The sequence below is a fragment of the Ricinus communis genome, chromosome 3 (genome assembly GCF_019578655.1).
Source record: "Ricinus communis isolate WT05 ecotype wild-type chromosome 3, ASM1957865v1, whole genome shotgun sequence".
Classification (NCBI taxonomy): Eukaryota; Viridiplantae; Streptophyta; class Magnoliopsida; order Malpighiales; family Euphorbiaceae; genus Ricinus; species Ricinus communis.
Window position 1 is genome coordinate 28,790,643 of NC_063258.1, and position 18,261 is coordinate 28,808,903.

Sequence of the window (18,261 nt, forward strand, 5' to 3'; positions counted from 1 at the left end):
TAGAAAGCCCAATAATTCCAAACAGAAGACAAGTCCAGCCCACACAGGCAGTTTATGTATTAGGCTTTGCAAGTTGTCTACTTAGGGCTCAAAGTCTGATGTAAGATATCTATCATCATGTTCAAAACAGCCTGGGAATTACAACAACGGACTATCAGGATAAGGAATCTTAATTCTCCATTCCAAGTTTCATACCCTGTTTGTGTTTGACAGAAAATTCTAAACCATTTTTATCTTTTGAGAACCATTTTTTACTTAAACTAAAATCAAATTTTCTTGAATTAAAATAAATGCATACTACGCAAGAAAAAAATAAATAAATATCTTTTAATAAAAAATATTTTTATTTTAATAATTTATAAGAGGCTCATATGACTGGAAATAATTGTTTTTTTATGTTAACCATAAAATTGAAAATACTTACTATTATCATCTACAAACTGATAACTTAACGATCTCTAATTATTTTTTCACACCAATTCATGAATGCACTTATTTTATTTAAATAATGGGTATTATGCATAATTAATCATTATATTAATAAAATGGAATACAGAGCAAAGGGATTGTTAGAATTATTAAAATGAGAAAGAAAATCGAAGCAATGATGATTGTACCAAATTTATGTCGCCAGCCAAACCAAGACTGAGTCTTGAATAAAAGATTAATATTTCAGGTGTACAGTCCTAAGTAACAGTGACATCATATGACAATATCCATACAGCTAAGAAGATGCTTATCATTTTTCTGTTAATGGCCCTATCTCTCCCTTTTCTTTTTTTCTCCTTTTATTATTCATTAAACCCTTTCCCATAAAACCTTGACTTGACATTCCCTTCTTCTTCTTCTTCTTCTTCTTTTTTTTTTTATAAAAAATTTTCTAATTTTTCTGCATTCTTATCCTCACTTATTTCTTTGGTACATCATTGCTACTGCATTAGTCTTTTCCTTTTAGTTAAGGCCCCTGCCAATTAAATGCACATGCATTATCTTTTTCCTCTTTTATGCATTCTTTGAAAATCTGTAAATATATTTGTTTTGTTTTATAATAATAACTCATATTTCATAGACAACTCTCCAAATTGTACTTTTTTTTTTTAATGTGTATATATATTAATAAAAATTTTCATTCAGAAAATATTATTTTAAAAGAGGAGAGTCAACAAATGGATACAAGTATAAGCATATAAGGGAGAGGGAATAGGCCAGGTAAGCAAAATGGAGGAGAAAGGAAATGGACCTTGTGTTTGCTGTGCTGTGGATGTGTATACTTAACATATATATACATATGATAGATTTCTTTGCTTATATTTCTCCCCCTTTCTTTGACAGTCTGTCATCTCCTTCTATCTCTCTCCTCTTCTTATATATATATACATGTATATATATGATTTCTATAATCATCTTCATTCAACATTTTCTTCTTCTTCTTTCCATATCCTTAACAAAATTTCTTTTTTTAACTAGAGCCAGAGAGATAGAGTGGCAACATGAGTCTCTTTGGCATCGGTAGCAGGTACTCCTTTTTTCCTTTTTCTTTTCTTGATTTATCGTTTCTTTATATTGTATTTTACCGTACCCGTGTTTTGTTTAGCAATTCAGATATCTCTCTGAAATTTCCTCTTGATGCTTTATGTGTTTTGTATTGGAGCTTTGTTATTATTACCTGTTATCTTTTTCTTTTCTTTCTTGAAATTTTAGTGTTTTGAGAGGGTGGAAATGAAACCAGAAATTGCATTTCAATATATAGGAATATTGTGATCCTAACATTTTCCCCCAGTTAGAATTTAAATACAATGCGGGTCCCACGTTGCATGAATGTAACTTGAATGAATATTTATGATGAATATGTAAGGGGGCATTTACCTTTTGTTCTGATAAATTTTATGAAGTTAATGATTTCAATGCCATTGTTTTTGTGTGGTTGGAAAGTGCAATTCTTTGCTAATTATGGTACTTTGAAATGGTTTTGGATTCATTTTATAGAAGATGGCATCATTGCACTTTATTAAAATGTGCTCATAGTGATTATTATTTTTCTTTCTTTCTGTGTGGTACTTTTATTTTATTTGTATGACTTCCTAAAATGAATGTATTTGTTGTCGAAGTGTGAGACAATTCTTCTTTCCTTTTTCTTTTTCTTTTTTTCTTTTAATCTAATTTGGGAATTCTTCACCCTTTTGATTAACGAAGAAACCAGAAGACATTTCGGCCTAAGAAAAATGCTCCATCTGGCAGCAAGGTTGGTGGCTGCTTTTTCTGATTCTGTCTAATGTTTCTTGTGCTTATAGTTTCAATTGATGCAACATATCCACAATGTAATTGCAGGGTGCTCAACTTCAAAAACATATTGATGCTACCTTGGGTAGTGGCAACCTAAGAGAAGCAGTTAGACTGCCCCCTGGAGAAGATGTCAATGAGTGGTTGGCTGTTAACAGTAAGATTCCATTTTTTTTTCTATGATGTAGAACTATGGTCTTGCTATGGTGGAAAATCATTTTAAAGATTCTCTTTTCTAATTGGGGATTTGACTTTATACTTGTGCATATGTTGGTGAATGGTTTTGGAATTTAATATGATTTTTCTTTATCTATGTTCTTGTCCGCAGCTGTGGACTTCTTCAATCAAGTGAACATTTTATATGGAACTCTTACTGAATTTTGCACGGCATCGAACTGTCCAACAATGACTGCAGGACCAAAGTATCATCCTTGATACCTTAGTTAACCCTTTTATGGTTTTGACTGTGGAATGTTGATGTTGGTACTTAAACTTAGTTACTGGGGCAATTAAAATAGTACGAGGCACATGTTCTGTTAACCAATCTATAAGCTGTAGTGATCTAAACATTAATGGTAATCGGATCAAATGGTAATGTTTTCTTGTCTCAGCATAATATTAGCATGTAGAAAATTCAGATGGAAATGGAACTTTCTGCATTTTCTTGGACTACAATTGTATAGCATTAATACTACTGTAATTACTCTCCCAATTCCAGAAGCATGCACATTGAAAAATTTTATTCATTTTGAAAGGAAGCTTACTCTTCACAGCAAACATGTCCTTTTCATTTTGGTTGGTGTTCCTATGGTTCATGTACTTGGTTATGTTTATTTATTTACAGATACGAGTATAGATGGGCTGATGGAGTTACCATTAAGAAGCCAATTGAGGTGTCTGCACCAAAATACGTCGAGTTTTTGATGGACTGGATCGAAACTCAGCTAGATGATGAAATGATTTTCCCTCAGAAGTTGGGTTAGTAGAATTCCCTGATACAAGGAAAAAACGACCATGTATTTATATAACATCAGTTATTGTCATCTATATTTCTATATCCTGAAGTGCATCTCTATGTTAAATTGTTGTGCGCTGCACAGGGGCACCTTTTCCACCAAATTTTCGAGATGTTGTCAGGACAATCTTTAAGCGGATGTTTCGTGTTTATGCTCACATCTACCATGAGCATTTTCAGAAGATTGTGAGTTTGAGGGAAGAAGCTCATCTAAATACTTGCTTTAAGCATTTTGTGCTGTTTACCTGGGTACGATTTTTTCTTTTTACGTCTGGTTTTTCACTTTATACCATGTTCTTACTTTGTGTATATTGATGGTCTGTAATTAATTAGCAGTTAGACAATTCATTGCTATTCTTTATGCTATTATTTACTCAATGACTGTAATACAGCCTGAAACTGCAGATCAACGACAGTCAAGTTGATTCTTCAGTTTCAATAACAACTTCAGTTACTCTGTAATGGTGCAGGAGTTCCGCTTGATTGATAGAGGGGAGCTGGCACCTCTACAAGACCTTGTTGACTCGATTCTGCAGTTATAATGCCTTGTGGATATCTTTCAAGTTTTTAGCTTTTAGTTTGAATGTTTTGGGGACCCAATTTTGCGAGCTTCCTTTTATCCATGTAATTTGTTCCCCTCCATTAATAGAGAAATGACTTGTTATGCTCACAAATTAGAAAAGATTTTGGCTCCAATTGCAATGAAATCTGGCAGCAATTCTGGCGTTGCGTTTTGGTTAAGAATCCCAAAGTTTGGTAAGTGCTCGGAGACAATTGCTATGGCTGTCTAAGCAAGTAATGACCTACGCATGCCAATCTGGGAATTGAATTTAAGTTTATTAAGATTGAAACCTCATCAGGTGACTCCGGGGAGAAATACTGAGTCATAGCTGCCGGAATTGCTAGTTCCATAGTGCTTGTTTATACTCTCCATTTACAAGACTAACTAGATAGTAATAAGGTAATGCTAGTCCATTACCATTTGACATTTAGGATTTTGCTTTAAAGTTGTCAAATACAAGATACTGATAGCTCGTAATTACCAGTCTGAATTTGAGTTACAATTATTTCATGTTCAGGCAAGTGAGAGAGAACAATTAACAACAATGTCACCAAGGACCGGTGCAATTATTTTCCTCTTTACCTATGCGTCTTTGTTTTATATATAGAGATGTGATTTTGCAAAGGCAATTATTTCAATGATATGACAATCAGCAGATCAAACTTCTGCAGAAGAATTCTGAAGCAGCTGGAACTGCAACTTGTGGGGATTCATGGGTTCAAATGTTTCTACGCATCCAACTGGGTGAGCGGGGAAGTTAAATAGCATCCAACTGGCAATGTCTACAAGTTGGTTAATAGTAGTGCGATGGTGTGCTGAATGCCTCACCTATTGGCAAATAGGTCCCTCACTCGCACAGCTTTTTCCCTGGCATCTCCCATGGAATAGAGTTCTCTCGGAGCAATATCACAAGTCAGAACAGACAAATACATTACGGTAATTATAAGGGACCAGAAAGAGTTTTGGCTTGAAATGAAACTTTAATATTATTGATATTCAACATTGTGATTGAATCAGTACTACAATTTTGGAGTAATGCTAAAATTTGTCACCCAACCTTCCTTCTTTCCTCAAAAAGAGCCCCATGATTGTTTAGTCAAGTGTTGTTCAGTATAAAGAAGATTGGCATGAGTGTCTGCCTTCAATTGTGACACCCTAAGAATGATGTATAAAACCTCTGCAGTGAGCAGTATAATAGGCTGTTAGAATCGCTATCACTTTGCATTTGCTCTATCTTATACATGCAGAAGCGCCTTCAACCAGTAAACCAATTGCCACCTGACTTTGGATGATCGAGTTTGCGCCTTTCTGTGATAATAAGCCCGGAAGAAAGGCAGCATGCTGTTTTATGTATGCATCGAGCTTACACCTTGAATTAGTATGAGGAAACTGGCCTATATGTACTCTACTTTTCTTCTGTTGTTTCACAAATACATCCTGGAAGGGGATTTGCATAAAAACTTTCCTCCAGTTTTGGAAACTCTCCAGGCTCCCTTAGATATGGAGCACCAACTCTATCTTTGTGAAGCTCTTTCACTTTGGAACTGAACGACTCCCATGATATTTTCCCTTCATCCAACTCGTCCACTAGTTTCACAAAATTCATCCTGCCAACAACCAATTGTTATTGTTATATTTGAATGAAATGGAGAAAAAAGCAACCTAATAACACTATTTAACCATACATATTAGGTGAAGTTGGAAGACAATAGGTTAGATCATTACTTGTCTGGGTTAATAGTTTTCTTGAAGTCCTCAAATCGTCTATGACCTTGAACTGCCTTTGCCATATTTCCATCATAGGTAAAAACAAATACATCACTTTGAAGTGCAATAACATAGTCTAAACCAGCCAACATGTTCTGATGTTTCTTGAAGGGATTCAGCTCTTGTTCGGTGGAAAGAGATGAATGTGAGAATATGTAAGGGAATTCATCCAGAAGATATTGCATGCTTCCATTCCCATAGGCTTCACCAGCTACCAAGTAAATTCTGGTGTCCAATGGGAAACCCATCCCTTTAAGCAAAAGAGAAGTCTCCCTAGGGGTCAACGGGCAACCACCAAGCAACCTTCTTTCTGTTCCATTTATTTCTTTCTCCTTCCAATGGCTCACTTCATAACGCATCTTGCGCAGCTCTTCATCTTCTTCTGCGGTCAAATTATGACTGCAGCCTGTAAATGCAAGCATATCCTTCTCATACCTACAGTCAACAGTGAGAAAGTATAAGCACCTTAAGCAGAGTCGTACAATATTCCCCCTGTTCATATTTAAAGACTAGAGACCAAGTGGTATTCAGGACAAACTCATGACATGATTTACAATGAAAAGAAAACATATCATCTTAATTTCTCTAAGAGTTTCAACAATAAGAACCAACCTCAAATGGAGAGCAAGATACGGGCTTCCATTTTGTCTCATTCTAGAGATCAAGATGTTTCCAAGTTCTTCTATTGGTTCAGAGTACTTCAATGCCCTATAATTAACACGGCATCTCAGCCTCTGTATGGAATCGGGAAGCCCATTGTTGGCAAGGCGAGAATCAGTGTGAGTGAAATAGATTACTTTGTGCTGCTTCAACAGTGGCAGGACCTCAGTTTTATAATAACTAACCTGAACAAAGAAATCACAGGTTGAACAGATAATAGTCAGTCTCATAGAACGTACAGTAATAATCTAGTCCTGACTAGCCTTATACTGTACTGGTTCTCCATAGAACTTAAAGGAACAAAAAAGTTAATCAAATTGACCAACCTTAGACCAAGAAATTGGTGTTTTTGTAAGAGGTTCGATTCCAGCATATTCAGGCGGTAATGTCTCAACAATGTGGATATCATTCTTCAATGTGTCGATGAAGTATTGCCAATTGAATAGATCCTTGAAGCCACTGCAAACAGAAATGAAATAAGTTGGCTCTAAGATCATTCAAAAACATTACAATACTCGTGCAATTCAAACGCTGGATTCAAACACTGGATAAAGGATTCCCTAAATGCAAGAGTGCAACCCAGTGACATGTGTTGATGATAACTTTTATTGGAAGCCTATCATACTCCATAATGAAAATCAGATAAAATATCTGTTATGACTAAAGAAAAATTGACATGCTCTTAACCTACTCCTCAAAACACAATGTGCTCACAAGAATTAGTTGAGTATCATTTTTCCTAGTAGCAAAACTCATACTTTTTAAATATCATAATAATCTATTAAAGACTAGAAGGCACACAGGGATAATATGCCTGACGTAATCTTCATATGTGATTTGCTTACATGCATTAAGCAATAATATTACCCTCTTACTACTATATATTAGTATACTCTTGCAAGCATAACAACATACTCTGGATCAGTTATTATACTCATCTCTAATATAAGTCACTGAATGTTCCATCCGACCAATCAGATCAATTGTAATCAGCCTATGCAAAATTCTCAACTTCAATTTTGCAAGAAAGGAACTAGTTTTATGCTATTAGTCCAGTTGTATGAGAGATAAAATCATCTAAAATAACCTTTCATCAGCCCAGTAGGAGGTGTGATCCAGAGAAGGAAGAACAAGTGTTGCCTTCATAATCTTAGCCACAGCAACCATATCACAAATCTGTGCACTAGAAATATTGATACATTAGGCCATCATTGATATTAAAACAAATATCAGCTAAAAGAAATGATAAAAAAATAGCCGCACCCCAAATCTCATCTGATTTAAGCCACCATTAGCATTTATGAGAATGTAACCGTTTGTCTTTGCATCCAGCTCTGCCAAAAGAAGAAAAATGGATTTTTAGGTGGTGCATAAAAGGGAGAGAGGAAGAGAGATTAATAGGCGATCTAACTGTTTAAGTTTCGTACTTTTGCGGCTTCTTGATTGGTCAATACACTGGGTGAAATTCTCACTGTTGGGTCTGGACCAGATTCCTGAGAACTGAAGATAATAAATTTCAGAAAATAAGCAAGATAATATTCTTCACAAGGTTAGGTTTCTGTCAGTTCCCACAAAAATTAAATTTAGGTTTTTCTACTTTCTTTGGTTTCTTAGAAAGTAAACATTACATTGCATAACACAAATGCTTAAGATGAAAATCATGACTTACATCACCAACTACACCTGATAATACAGTCGTTATGTCTTGCTCCTCGTAAGTCACCTCCATCCCATGTCCGTAAGTATCAGAGTCTTGAGAGTTTTGATATTTATCATGGACTTGAGTTGTAAAATCAGGTAAATCCTAATTCGAACAGTGAAACATTTCAGATAAGATAAAGAAAACCATCTATCAGAATGAAGGAAATGCAAGAATACACATACGCATGCATATACAGAGTTACAAAATCACATAATAAAAATAGTGAAAACAGAAAAACACATCTCCATGTACAATACAAAGTTAGATTACCAGAGAAAGCAAAAATTTTAAAGCAATAAGATATTGATAATGAAATGTCCAGGAAAACACACAACCCGTATGGTCTTATGACTCTATCTCTCAGCATATATATATATATATATATATATATACAGCAGCATAAATGGAAAAGCAGTTTGTATTAAGTCCTAAAATTGTTTTAATCATCTAAAAGCAGGAGAAACTATCCCTGCACTTATATCTCAGAAAAAGAAACTAGAGTATGTTACTGGGAACGACTAAGGATTTATTTAGTATTAAATTTACAGGTACAAGCTCATAGAAGACAGTTCCAAATCATATTTTCACAAGTCAAAAATTTTCAGTCTTCTGTTGATAAGACCAGCCAATAGCTAAAAATAATTTCATCAGATAAGTACTGCAAGTGTTCTAAAATAGCAAAAAAAAACATACAAATGACACTTCATACAATCAAATTACTAAGCAAAACAATTAAAATTCTAAGAACAATGAATAAAAAAATACATAAATTTATAAAATAACCTGATTGGAGTTAGCAGCAGCTTTTTCAAGAGCAGATCCAAACCACCCATTAGCACAAATCTTAAAAACACCCAAAAATAAACACAGCCCGCAGAACAAAAAGAACATTAATTGCCCTAAATTCTTCCTATCTCTAAAACCCAACTCCACTACTACAGATCCAATACCACCCCCAACACCCTTTTTATTCAAGAAATTTTTAACAACACCACCATGAACTCTCTGCGTCACATACTGACTGTAATTCTGCTGCCTCTCAAACACCTCAATAGATTCAGATCTAGGTGAATTAAGCTGCTGCAAATCAATCTCGTGACTATTATTGTCACTCTGGTTATTACTAATGTTGATATGGGTATTGCTGCCATTGGTGGTGGAGGTTGCAGTAGTGGTGGTGGTGTGGCGTTTAAAAGACGGAGCCCGGCGAGTCATCGGGCCCGAAAATCGAGGGCTGTTAACTCTCTGAGAAACTCCATCACTACTACTTGTGTTATGGTGGTGACCCATGTAAACGAATAATAAAAATCAATTTTTTTTTAATATTTTGAAATGTGTAGCCTTATCTTGAATAATAATAACAGAGATTTTGAATTGATTCTGATGAGATGGTCTTTAACAAACCCAGAGAAAGAAAGATTTTCTGTTTTCGAAAAAAAAGAGGGTAATATTATCTGTATATAACAGTAACAATAATCTTGGTGGATTTTCTGTGTCTGAAACTTGAGTTTGTTGCAGAGAACAAGGAAAAAGAACTGAAAGCTAATAAAAAGCTCTCTTTTCTTCTTTGTTTCTGGATTGCTTGCTTGCTTGCTTGCGAACAACAGAAATGGGTTGATCTGGACCTTTTCTTTATATTAAAATTATTGTTTCACCAATCAAGTCAAGACTAAAGATACAGTAAGTCAAATTAGTTTTTAATTACAGTTCATAAATCTAAATTAATATCAATAAAACCTGAGTTCCTTCAACTGTCAATAGATATTGACCGAGTCCATTAAAATTTTATATTAAATTTTTAAAACATAAAATAAAATAAAACACTTCAGTAATGCGATTCTCCGGTTGACCGACAGTTGTATAATCCCACCAAAAATTTGGCAAAAATCTTCAGCTTTTAATAGAGAAGTAAATATGCTGCAACTAAAAGAATAAAGCTTTAATACAGAGTTCCTTTTCCAAAAGTAATTCAAGCGGTAAAATTGCTGATTTGTTCACTCCATTACTTGCCTTTTATAGCAAAGGAGATTTCCTAAGAAATCACCAGTTTCTATTTTACTTCAATTTCCTTTTTCAACAAATAATTTAAAGCACGCGACCATTATTAATCCCAAAATGTAAAACAATATGAAAAAACAAAACCATAAAAGAAAGATAAAAGTAATTAAAATAAGAGTACTGTTAAATGATTTGTACTAATTTTTATCCACTTTATGTAAGATATCATATACAATATTTTAAATTTAGAAAATAATATTATAAAATATTATATGTTGCATCAAGTAAGAATTAGATGTTAATTGAATATCTATTGTTTTTCTTAAATAAATTTCAATAGTTAATTCAAAAGGTCATTAAATGTTATGATGAGATTTTTATTTTCCAAAAAGATGTTCACAGTTAAATAGAAAAATACCCATTTTACTGCACTGAAAACTCTATAGCAGAAGCTATTGTTCACAATAATATATAAATTCATGATTCATTTAAATTTTTTTATCTTGAATGTCAATTATAATAATAAAATATTTTTGTAACTAAATAATAAATTTTCTAATTTCATTATTTCTTTACAAAGACCTAATGATTGCGAGATAAGGGTACACTACCCTTTAAACTAAGGCTCATAATTGAACCGAATTAAGTTAAGTTTTGATGGGTTAGGCTTGATTTGCTTGTTTATTTATATCCCACGAGTTATGAGCTTAATTGAGTTTTAAGAAAATAATAAATATAAATTATAGATTAATATGTTCATGAACTTATTATAAGAATTAAGATATCTATATTATAAAGAATGTAATATATTTATGACTTTATTCTAGTATAAACTATAAAATTTATATATTAAAAATTAAATTATTGATGTCATATTTTATTTATAAGTCTATTTATAACTTGACTCGTAAATGTAACGAGTTATATCTTATATAATTTGAATTCGACTTACTAAATCCAAATATCAAAATATTAAAAATTTCATAAAGGAAATAACTGTCAAATGGTAAATATTATATTATATTAATCTGAATTGAGATAATAAATAAATATAGAAAGGAAAAATATTTTAGGACGGTAAATATATTCAAAGACACATTTAAATCACTGTTTGGATTTGGAAAAAAGCTATTATAGTCTTTAACAATAATAGTAGCACGAGTGGATGACAGCAGCCTCCAGTTTTAAAAAGGAGACGACGTAGTATGGTAGTAGTATAAGTAAATTGACCTAAGGCCAATAGCAAATTAATTAGAGAACAATTAAAAAAAAAAAAAAAACATGTTATCTTTGACAAGTAGTCCAAGTAAGTACCCTAATCCACTGTTTAAGTTGATTAAAAAAAACAAAAAAAATGGTCCAAATTTAGGAAAACTATGTTAGAACGCGTATTCTTATTTTTATATGTTTCTAATTAGTTAAGCTATTTTTTAATAAGTATTTTTCTTTTTTAGTGAGAAGTAGCATTTCAGTTATATATTTTAATAATAAATAAGTTTAACAGAAATCAATCGTCTGAATTAATTAATTAATTATTAAGATGGCCCGTAAGTTTATTCATTATTTAAATCATTCTCAATTACTTTATTTTATCCATATATCTTATTATTCTTTTAAGTGTTTAGATTATTTAGTCTAATTGCTCTCTTGAATGAAACTATGTGCATGCAAATGATATCAGCTGAGCTGGCTAATGATTCCCACAGCTCAACTCCATTTGCTGCCCAGCCCATCAAAGCTGACCAACCCGTAAAGACGAAATAAGGCCTCAGTTTTCTGGTAGCTTCATTCTTCTGTCAACTAGACATGTCGCTGTTGGCTAAGGACATAAAAAGGTGTATTCTTGACTAGCAGCCCTTACGCGGCGGATAAATAGCGGCTGCATAATGAATTATATAAGACTAACTTTTTTTTTAATATTTATTTTCCTTTCTTGTCTGTAATGCAAATCTACGCGCGGTTTACGGAGATAAATCCAAGTCATTGTTTTTCAGTTATCGTCCATGATGATGCCCGAGGGCGAGGCGTGAGGTAAAAGACTGTCTCTCAAATTTAGGTTAAGTTTCGTAAAAGTCCTTAAGTTTTTAATTTGTGTCATTAAATTTCTTGGACTTTAATGATTATCAATAGACTTTTTTTTTTTTTTTCTGCGAGTTAAAAGACACATATGGAAATCTAACGTGAGATGTCCACGTCATTCTCACACAGCTTCAACTTCTCATTTCCAATATGTGTAAAAGTGGTTTATAAATAAACCAATAGTGTTAACACACAAGGCGTTCATTTAAAAGATTAAAAATAAAATATTAAATTAAATAAAATAACAAAATTAAAATTAATAAACTACTTTCCTTTTATTCAAATATCCTAAACCTAATTACAATTGAGATGATATGAATGGCAATCAAAATTAAAATATACCATATTCTTGGCAAAGAGAAGAAACTTGGAACTCGATCTACGAGATTTTCTCTCTTGGTTGATGACTTTAAGGTGAAGTCTGCATATTTTAGGAAGGAATACGAAGGTCTAATATCGTTATCTCTACATTCATTTGCTTTCTTAACCAACATCTACTATTCACGTACTAGATTTCTTAGATAGCGTTGTACATTTGGAGGGATAAATCATTTTTTTTTTCATTTATATCTTAAAGTAATCCTGTATAGAGAATTAAGAAGGTCTAAATTATACTTTTTAATAATTTTATTTAATTATTTTAATTTATTTTTAAAAATTTTTTTCGATGACTTTTAAAATTTTAAAGTAAAAACAAAAATATTTTAGAAATTTAATTGTACTTACTAAAATAATAATAATTATAAATCAAAAAAATAATTTATCCTATATACTTAATAATATAACCATTAAAATTTGTATGTATGTGCATTCTTTTACATATTTTACCTTTAAATATATTAAAATTTTTATGTATGTGCATTCTTTTACATACTTTACAGCTAAATGCAACAAAAATTTTATTAACTCACTAAATTTTATATTTTTAATATCTAAACATATTTAATTTTTTATTAAATTTAATATGTATCTAATCTTATATTATATTTAAATATTTTTATATAATATATGTACACACATTAAAAGAAAATATATATTAAATATTTAATTAATTAAATAAAATATATATTATATATCGTAATTAAGTTTAAATATTTATTAAATTATGTAAATAACCAATTGTTAATATATAAATATATATATTTTTCTTTTTTTCAAAAGTAATATGGACCGGTCATTTTATTGTTCTTATCCGAAACTGAAAGGTCTTTTATTTTATTTAAAAAAATACAAAACTGTTAATATTGCTGCAACATTTGGCGGGAAACCCGAAGCATCGTATCGCGCGAGTAATAAATACCAAAAACCCTAAAAGCAGTAACCCAAAAAGGTCGCCAAACTCTGCTACACATTCCCTCTATTACGACTGTCCATTTCCCGCCATTTTCTGTTTGGTTGGTCACTAACTAAGCAGCCATGGTTATGCTCAGGTCTCGCAAGATACTCTGTCCTTCTACTAAATCCTTGCCTGAACCCGTTACTCCCGCACAGACCCGTGAACCTTCGACCCGCCGACTATCGCTGCCCTCTCATGAATTGGGCTCCGATTCCACCAGAAGACGAAGCCTCCGTCTCGCTTCAAAATCTGTTCCAAGGGATCAAAATGGGTCCCGCAAAAGGAAGATTAGTTCTATTGAAAAAGAGAAGGAAGAGACTGAGGAGCAAAACTCGGCGTTTCAGGTTAATGACAATGATAATGTGGACAGTGAGATGATATTGAGCTTGAGATCTGGGAAGCGTGTCGTTAAGAGAAAAGTGGAGTATGATAGTGGTGAGAATTTAGTCATTGAAGCGAAGGATTTGAATGTAGAGGAATTTGAGAATGTGAGTGACAAAGACAAAGGCAAGGCCAAATTAACTGAGAAGTTGATGGAAAAACAAAGTGTCGTTGAGGGGAATTGTAGTTCAAGATTAGAGGTCAACAAATTTAGTCATGAGAGTAGTAATTCAATGCGAACAAAGAGGAGGTATAGCAGAGAAGAGAAAGGAAAAGCGAATTTGGATGATGATGGTTTATCAAATTCCATTGGTAAAGACGAACTGGAATTGCAATCCAAAGTTAAAGAGTTAGGTCATAGTTTAGGGGAAAATGTTGTATTATTGCCTGGGAATGAAAGGCAGACTATGAATATAAACACAAGCAACAAGAACGAATCAAGAATGGACCAATTTCGTGATATTGCTACGAGAAATGCTTCTCGATTTGCTCAGTTTGATCGTCAGGAGGACGAAAATTTGCCTTCAGAAGTTGATAATGTAGAAATTTCATCTGTAGAGGAGAATGAGAGAATTGAAGATTGGCCGGGTCCATTCTCTACTGCTATGAAGATTATTAGGGACAGAGCTAATATGCGTAACTCTCAGCAGGGAGCCTCCACTTTAGAAAAACCACAATCTGTGCCAATAACATGGGTTCCGACAAGAAATAGGCAATCAAGAACATGCGTTCCTTCTCTGCAAGAATTGTGCATGAGAATTATTGTCAAGAATGTTGATGCTGTCACTTCGCTCGACCATGTTCCGGATGCATTGAGGCATAGGCTTTGCCAACTGCTTTGTGATTGTCGGAAAATGAATAGCTCTTTTTTGGATCTTCTTGTTCGTGGATCCCCTACGGAGATACGTGTTAAGGATTGTTCATGGATGTCAGAGGAAGAGCTTGTGAAATGTTTTGAGGGTTGTGACACCAACAATTTATCGGTACTTATGTGATTATGAAAGCTTTACATTTTGTATTACTTGCTTTTATATTGATATTTGAAATGAAGTTATGATAATGGTTACAGTAGCATGCTCAATCTAGAAATTATTTGTTTGTATGCAAACCCCTTAGGTTCTTCTCTTTCGCACTAACATATCATGGTGGTTAAATTGCAAGTAACACATGAAGTTTGACTGACTTGTTTAGATATGGAAAGGACTTTTTAGGAAGAGGTCAAAGGATATGGGTATGCTCACCAATATGCAAGAAGGCATGCATGAGAGTGCTCCCACTTTAAGTTGCAAATTAACTGATTCATTGCTAAGTCCTTGAGAAAGGGAAAATTTACTGAATAACACTGCAAATTCCAGATTTGACTTTGCTAGATGGTTTCTGAGTAGTTAGGTTATGCACTTATGTCTTAATCACACTGGATTTGTATGTTAAATTTAACTAACTATGATTATCATTGAGTACAGACTTTAACGTCATGTCATTTGCTGCTTATTCTTTTAACTAAATATCATATTGTTCATGTTTTCCTAATTGTATCCAGGCATCTATTTGCTCCACTGATATTCTTTCATTCCACACCTGCTTCTATCAGATTCTTCCCATGTTTTTAGAATTTTGTGATTTGGTTTTAGAATCTATTGCTTGTCTCCTTTATGGAAATTAATCTGAAGTATTTTAATTTAAACTTTCTATTGTCTTGGACATTGCACATAATCTGCTTTCCATTTTTTAATCAGGTTTTACAACTTGACCAATGTGGCCGCTGCATGCCTGATTATGTTATTCCTGCTACTTTAGCTAGGTCATCAAGAAGCTTGCCTGCGCTAATTACATTATCCCTGTGTGGGGCATGCCGGCTTTCAGATATTGGGCTGAGTTTACTTGTTGCTTCAGCTACTTCTCTAAGATCTATAAATCTGAGTCAGTGCTCCCATCTTACGTCCACCAGTATTGGGACTTTAGCAGACTCATTGGGATCAGTTCTTCGGGAATTGTATATTGATGATTGCCAAAGCCTTGATGCGATGCTCATTTTGCCGTCACTGAAGAAGCTAGAACATTTGGAAGTATTATCACTAGCTGGAATTCAAACTGTTTGTGATGATTTTGTTCGAGAATTTGTTGTTGCTTGTGGTCATAATATAAAGGAGTTCGGTTTGGCTGATTGCACGTAAGCTTGTTGACCATTTTTAGTGTGATGTTTGTTAAATTTTCGTGGCTGCTGTCGAGAATTATTTTGGATGTTACTAATTTGGTGCAGGAAATTGACTGATTCTTCATTGAAAGTCATAGCTGAAACCTGTCCTGGACTATGTGCCCTTAACCTTGTTAACTTGAGGAAATTGACAGATTCTACTTTAGGATTTCTTGCAAATGGTTGTAGAGAGATTCAAACGTTAAAACTCTGCCGCAATGCATTCAGGTTCTTTTGTAACACTCTTCTTATCACCTTGCATTTAATGCACTCATTTCATTTTTGCAGATGATTGCTTTTCTACTGCTTGAGTTTGTATGTTTGAGTTTGATGTAGTGGTCAGTAATTTTTCGTTTTAGTACTTTATAAGCTTGGTTTGAATGCGCAAGGAAGTTCAGGGATCAAATTAGGGAATAACTCTTAAATTGAAGTAGTCTGTTTGGCTGTTTCTACTACTTCTCCTTTTTAATATTTGTTGCTGTTGGGTGTGCTCAAGCTGTTTCTCTGGGGCGGGTTGCTTATAATGGGGCATGCTAGTGATGCTAAAGGTGGTTACTTAGTGTCTATCAATGCTCTTTGACATTGATATTTATTGTGATTTTGCTTGAAAAAAATACAATTTATTGGTTCCAGAAGGTCTCACCTATTTTAAGGGAGATGTAGGAGATGTTAACTTGAGGCTTGAGCCGCTCATCTTTTGTGCTAAAGCATGCACCTGGCTACTAGGTTAGTTTCCCAAGGGCAACATATTCTAACTGTTTAGTCAATGGAAGTGAAAGAGATGATCCAAACTATTCTTTCATGTTTCAAATATAGATGATCCTAGATAAAAAATATTGTTTATTGTGATTTCGCTAAGCTGAAAACAGATGCTCTGCTTGTATGAAGAGTTCTCTGGGACAACTGCATGGAGCATACTGAGATTACCAAAGTCGCCAAACTCTTCTTTTCTTGCTGCATACTAAGGACCAAAAGGAAATGCCTTCTGGACACAGTCCGTGAAGTTTTTCTAGTAATTTCATATATTGGACAAATTCCTTGGAAGTGTAAAATTGTTTTAATTGCGATACTAATTTTGAACTCAGGTGAAAAGTGTCTATGGTCTGACTAGAGGTATCATTCATGATAATAGAGAAATTGGTGCACTAAGTGAAAAGTCTTGTCATGGGAATCTTCTGCGGTGCACTATTGAACATGCACTTTTTCTTAAAATTTATATCGGCACAATTTCTGTTGATGCTCATCGTACTATTCAGAAAACAGATTCACCTTTTCACTCTTCTCTGTGACAGTGATGAAGGTATCGCTGCATTTTTGGAATCTTCAGGGGATCTTCTTAAAGAACTTTCTCTAAATAATGTTAAGAAGGTATGCCGGCTTTCTCCCATCTTCTAAGGATTTACTCTTTCTGGGATCACTCTAGTTTTCTGTTTGTGGTGTTCCTATGTGAATTGCATTAATCAGTTTTGGTCATGTTTTGGTGCTTTCCTTGCATAATTCTCGTATATTTTGCTTTTAATCTTTAAACATGCTACTAACTGTGTCTTATGTCTTTTGTTTGGTTTAAAATATCCCGTTTGCTGGCGTGAAGCTAGGTGAAGTAGTTTTTAAATTATGGTAAACTTACTGACAGAGACATCTTTGACCTCTTTCTAGGTTGGTCACCATACAGCCATATCGCTTGCCAGACGGTCAAGAAATTTGATAAGTTTGGATTTATCTTGGTGCCGAAACTTGTCAGATGAAGCTGTGGGTTTGATTGTGGATAGCTGTTCATCATTGAGGGTGCTTAAACTTTTTGGATGTGGCCAGGTGATGTCCATTGTTGAGTTCTATTCCCCAAATGCAAAATACAATTGCCGGACATTTGAGTCTGAAGTTTGTCGCGTTGCTTTGTTTGCAGATTACGAAGGTGTTCCTAGATGGTCACTCAAATCCAGAAGTAAAAATCATTGGTTTGAAAATGTCGCCAGTACTGGAACACCTTTGGGTCCGTGATTCACAAGAATTTCCACTGCGATATTCATCCACGCCCTCATTTTTGTAATATGACGAGGCTGGTTTCAGTTTCACTATCACTTGTGTATAATATAATGTTAGTATCATATCTGGTAGTCTTAAATTTGACACTCCAATTATGATAACCAGTTCTTTTGCATGCAAGGACATTGAACTTACTAAACCATTTGCTTGTGAGATTAAATATTATCTTGTTCTCATCTGTTGCATCTCCAGTTAATCTTCTAATTGCAAGTTGATTCAAGAAATGAGATTTCTTATTTCCCGA

General features: G+C 33.7%; 3 protein-coding genes across 4 annotated transcripts; 2 read left to right on the forward strand and 1 right to left on the reverse strand.

Annotated features, from left to right (window-relative positions):
- Window positions 1-622: 622 nt before the first annotated feature.
- Window positions 623-4,039, forward strand: LOC8281185 (MOB kinase activator-like 1A). Of its 2 annotated transcripts, none has more exons than XM_048372243.1 (7): window positions 623-1,516; window positions 2,194-2,242; window positions 2,329-2,437; window positions 2,609-2,702; window positions 3,125-3,258; window positions 3,381-3,544; window positions 3,747-4,039. In XM_048372243.1, exons 1-7 carry the CDS (start codon window positions 1,491-1,493, stop codon window positions 3,780-3,782), a joined length of 612 nt encoding a protein of 203 aa, XP_048228200.1. In that variant the 5' UTR covers window positions 623-1,490; the 3' UTR covers window positions 3,783-4,039. The 2 variants fall into 2 exon arrangements, with proteins under 2 accessions (XP_048228200.1, XP_002516285.1); XM_002516239.4 differs by having other exon boundaries at window positions 629-1,516; window positions 3,766-4,039.
- Window positions 4,040-4,817: 778 nt separating this feature from the next.
- On the reverse strand, window positions 4,818-9,647 carry LOC8281184 (O-fucosyltransferase 35). Its single transcript, XM_015717497.3, has 9 exons — window positions 8,770-9,647; window positions 7,954-8,088; window positions 7,712-7,784; window positions 7,548-7,618; window positions 7,372-7,460; window positions 6,611-6,743; window positions 6,237-6,469; window positions 5,583-6,059; window positions 4,818-5,464 (listed from the first exon to the last, which is right to left on the reverse strand). The coding sequence occupies exons 1-9, from the start codon at window positions 9,274-9,276 to the stop codon at window positions 5,263-5,265; spliced, it is 1,920 nt and encodes a 639-aa protein (XP_015572983.1). The 5' UTR covers window positions 9,277-9,647; the 3' UTR covers window positions 4,818-5,262.
- Window positions 9,648-13,333: 3,686 nt separating this feature from the next.
- LOC8281183 lies at window positions 13,334-18,208 on the forward strand. Its single transcript, XM_015717390.3, has 6 exons — window positions 13,334-14,763; window positions 15,517-15,950; window positions 16,041-16,202; window positions 17,267-17,342; window positions 17,631-17,786; window positions 17,878-18,208. Exons 1-6 carry the CDS (start codon window positions 13,480-13,482, stop codon window positions 18,019-18,021), a joined length of 2,256 nt encoding a protein of 751 aa, XP_015572876.1. The 5' UTR covers window positions 13,334-13,479; the 3' UTR covers window positions 18,022-18,208.
- The last annotated feature ends 53 nt before the right edge of the window (window positions 18,209-18,261 follow it).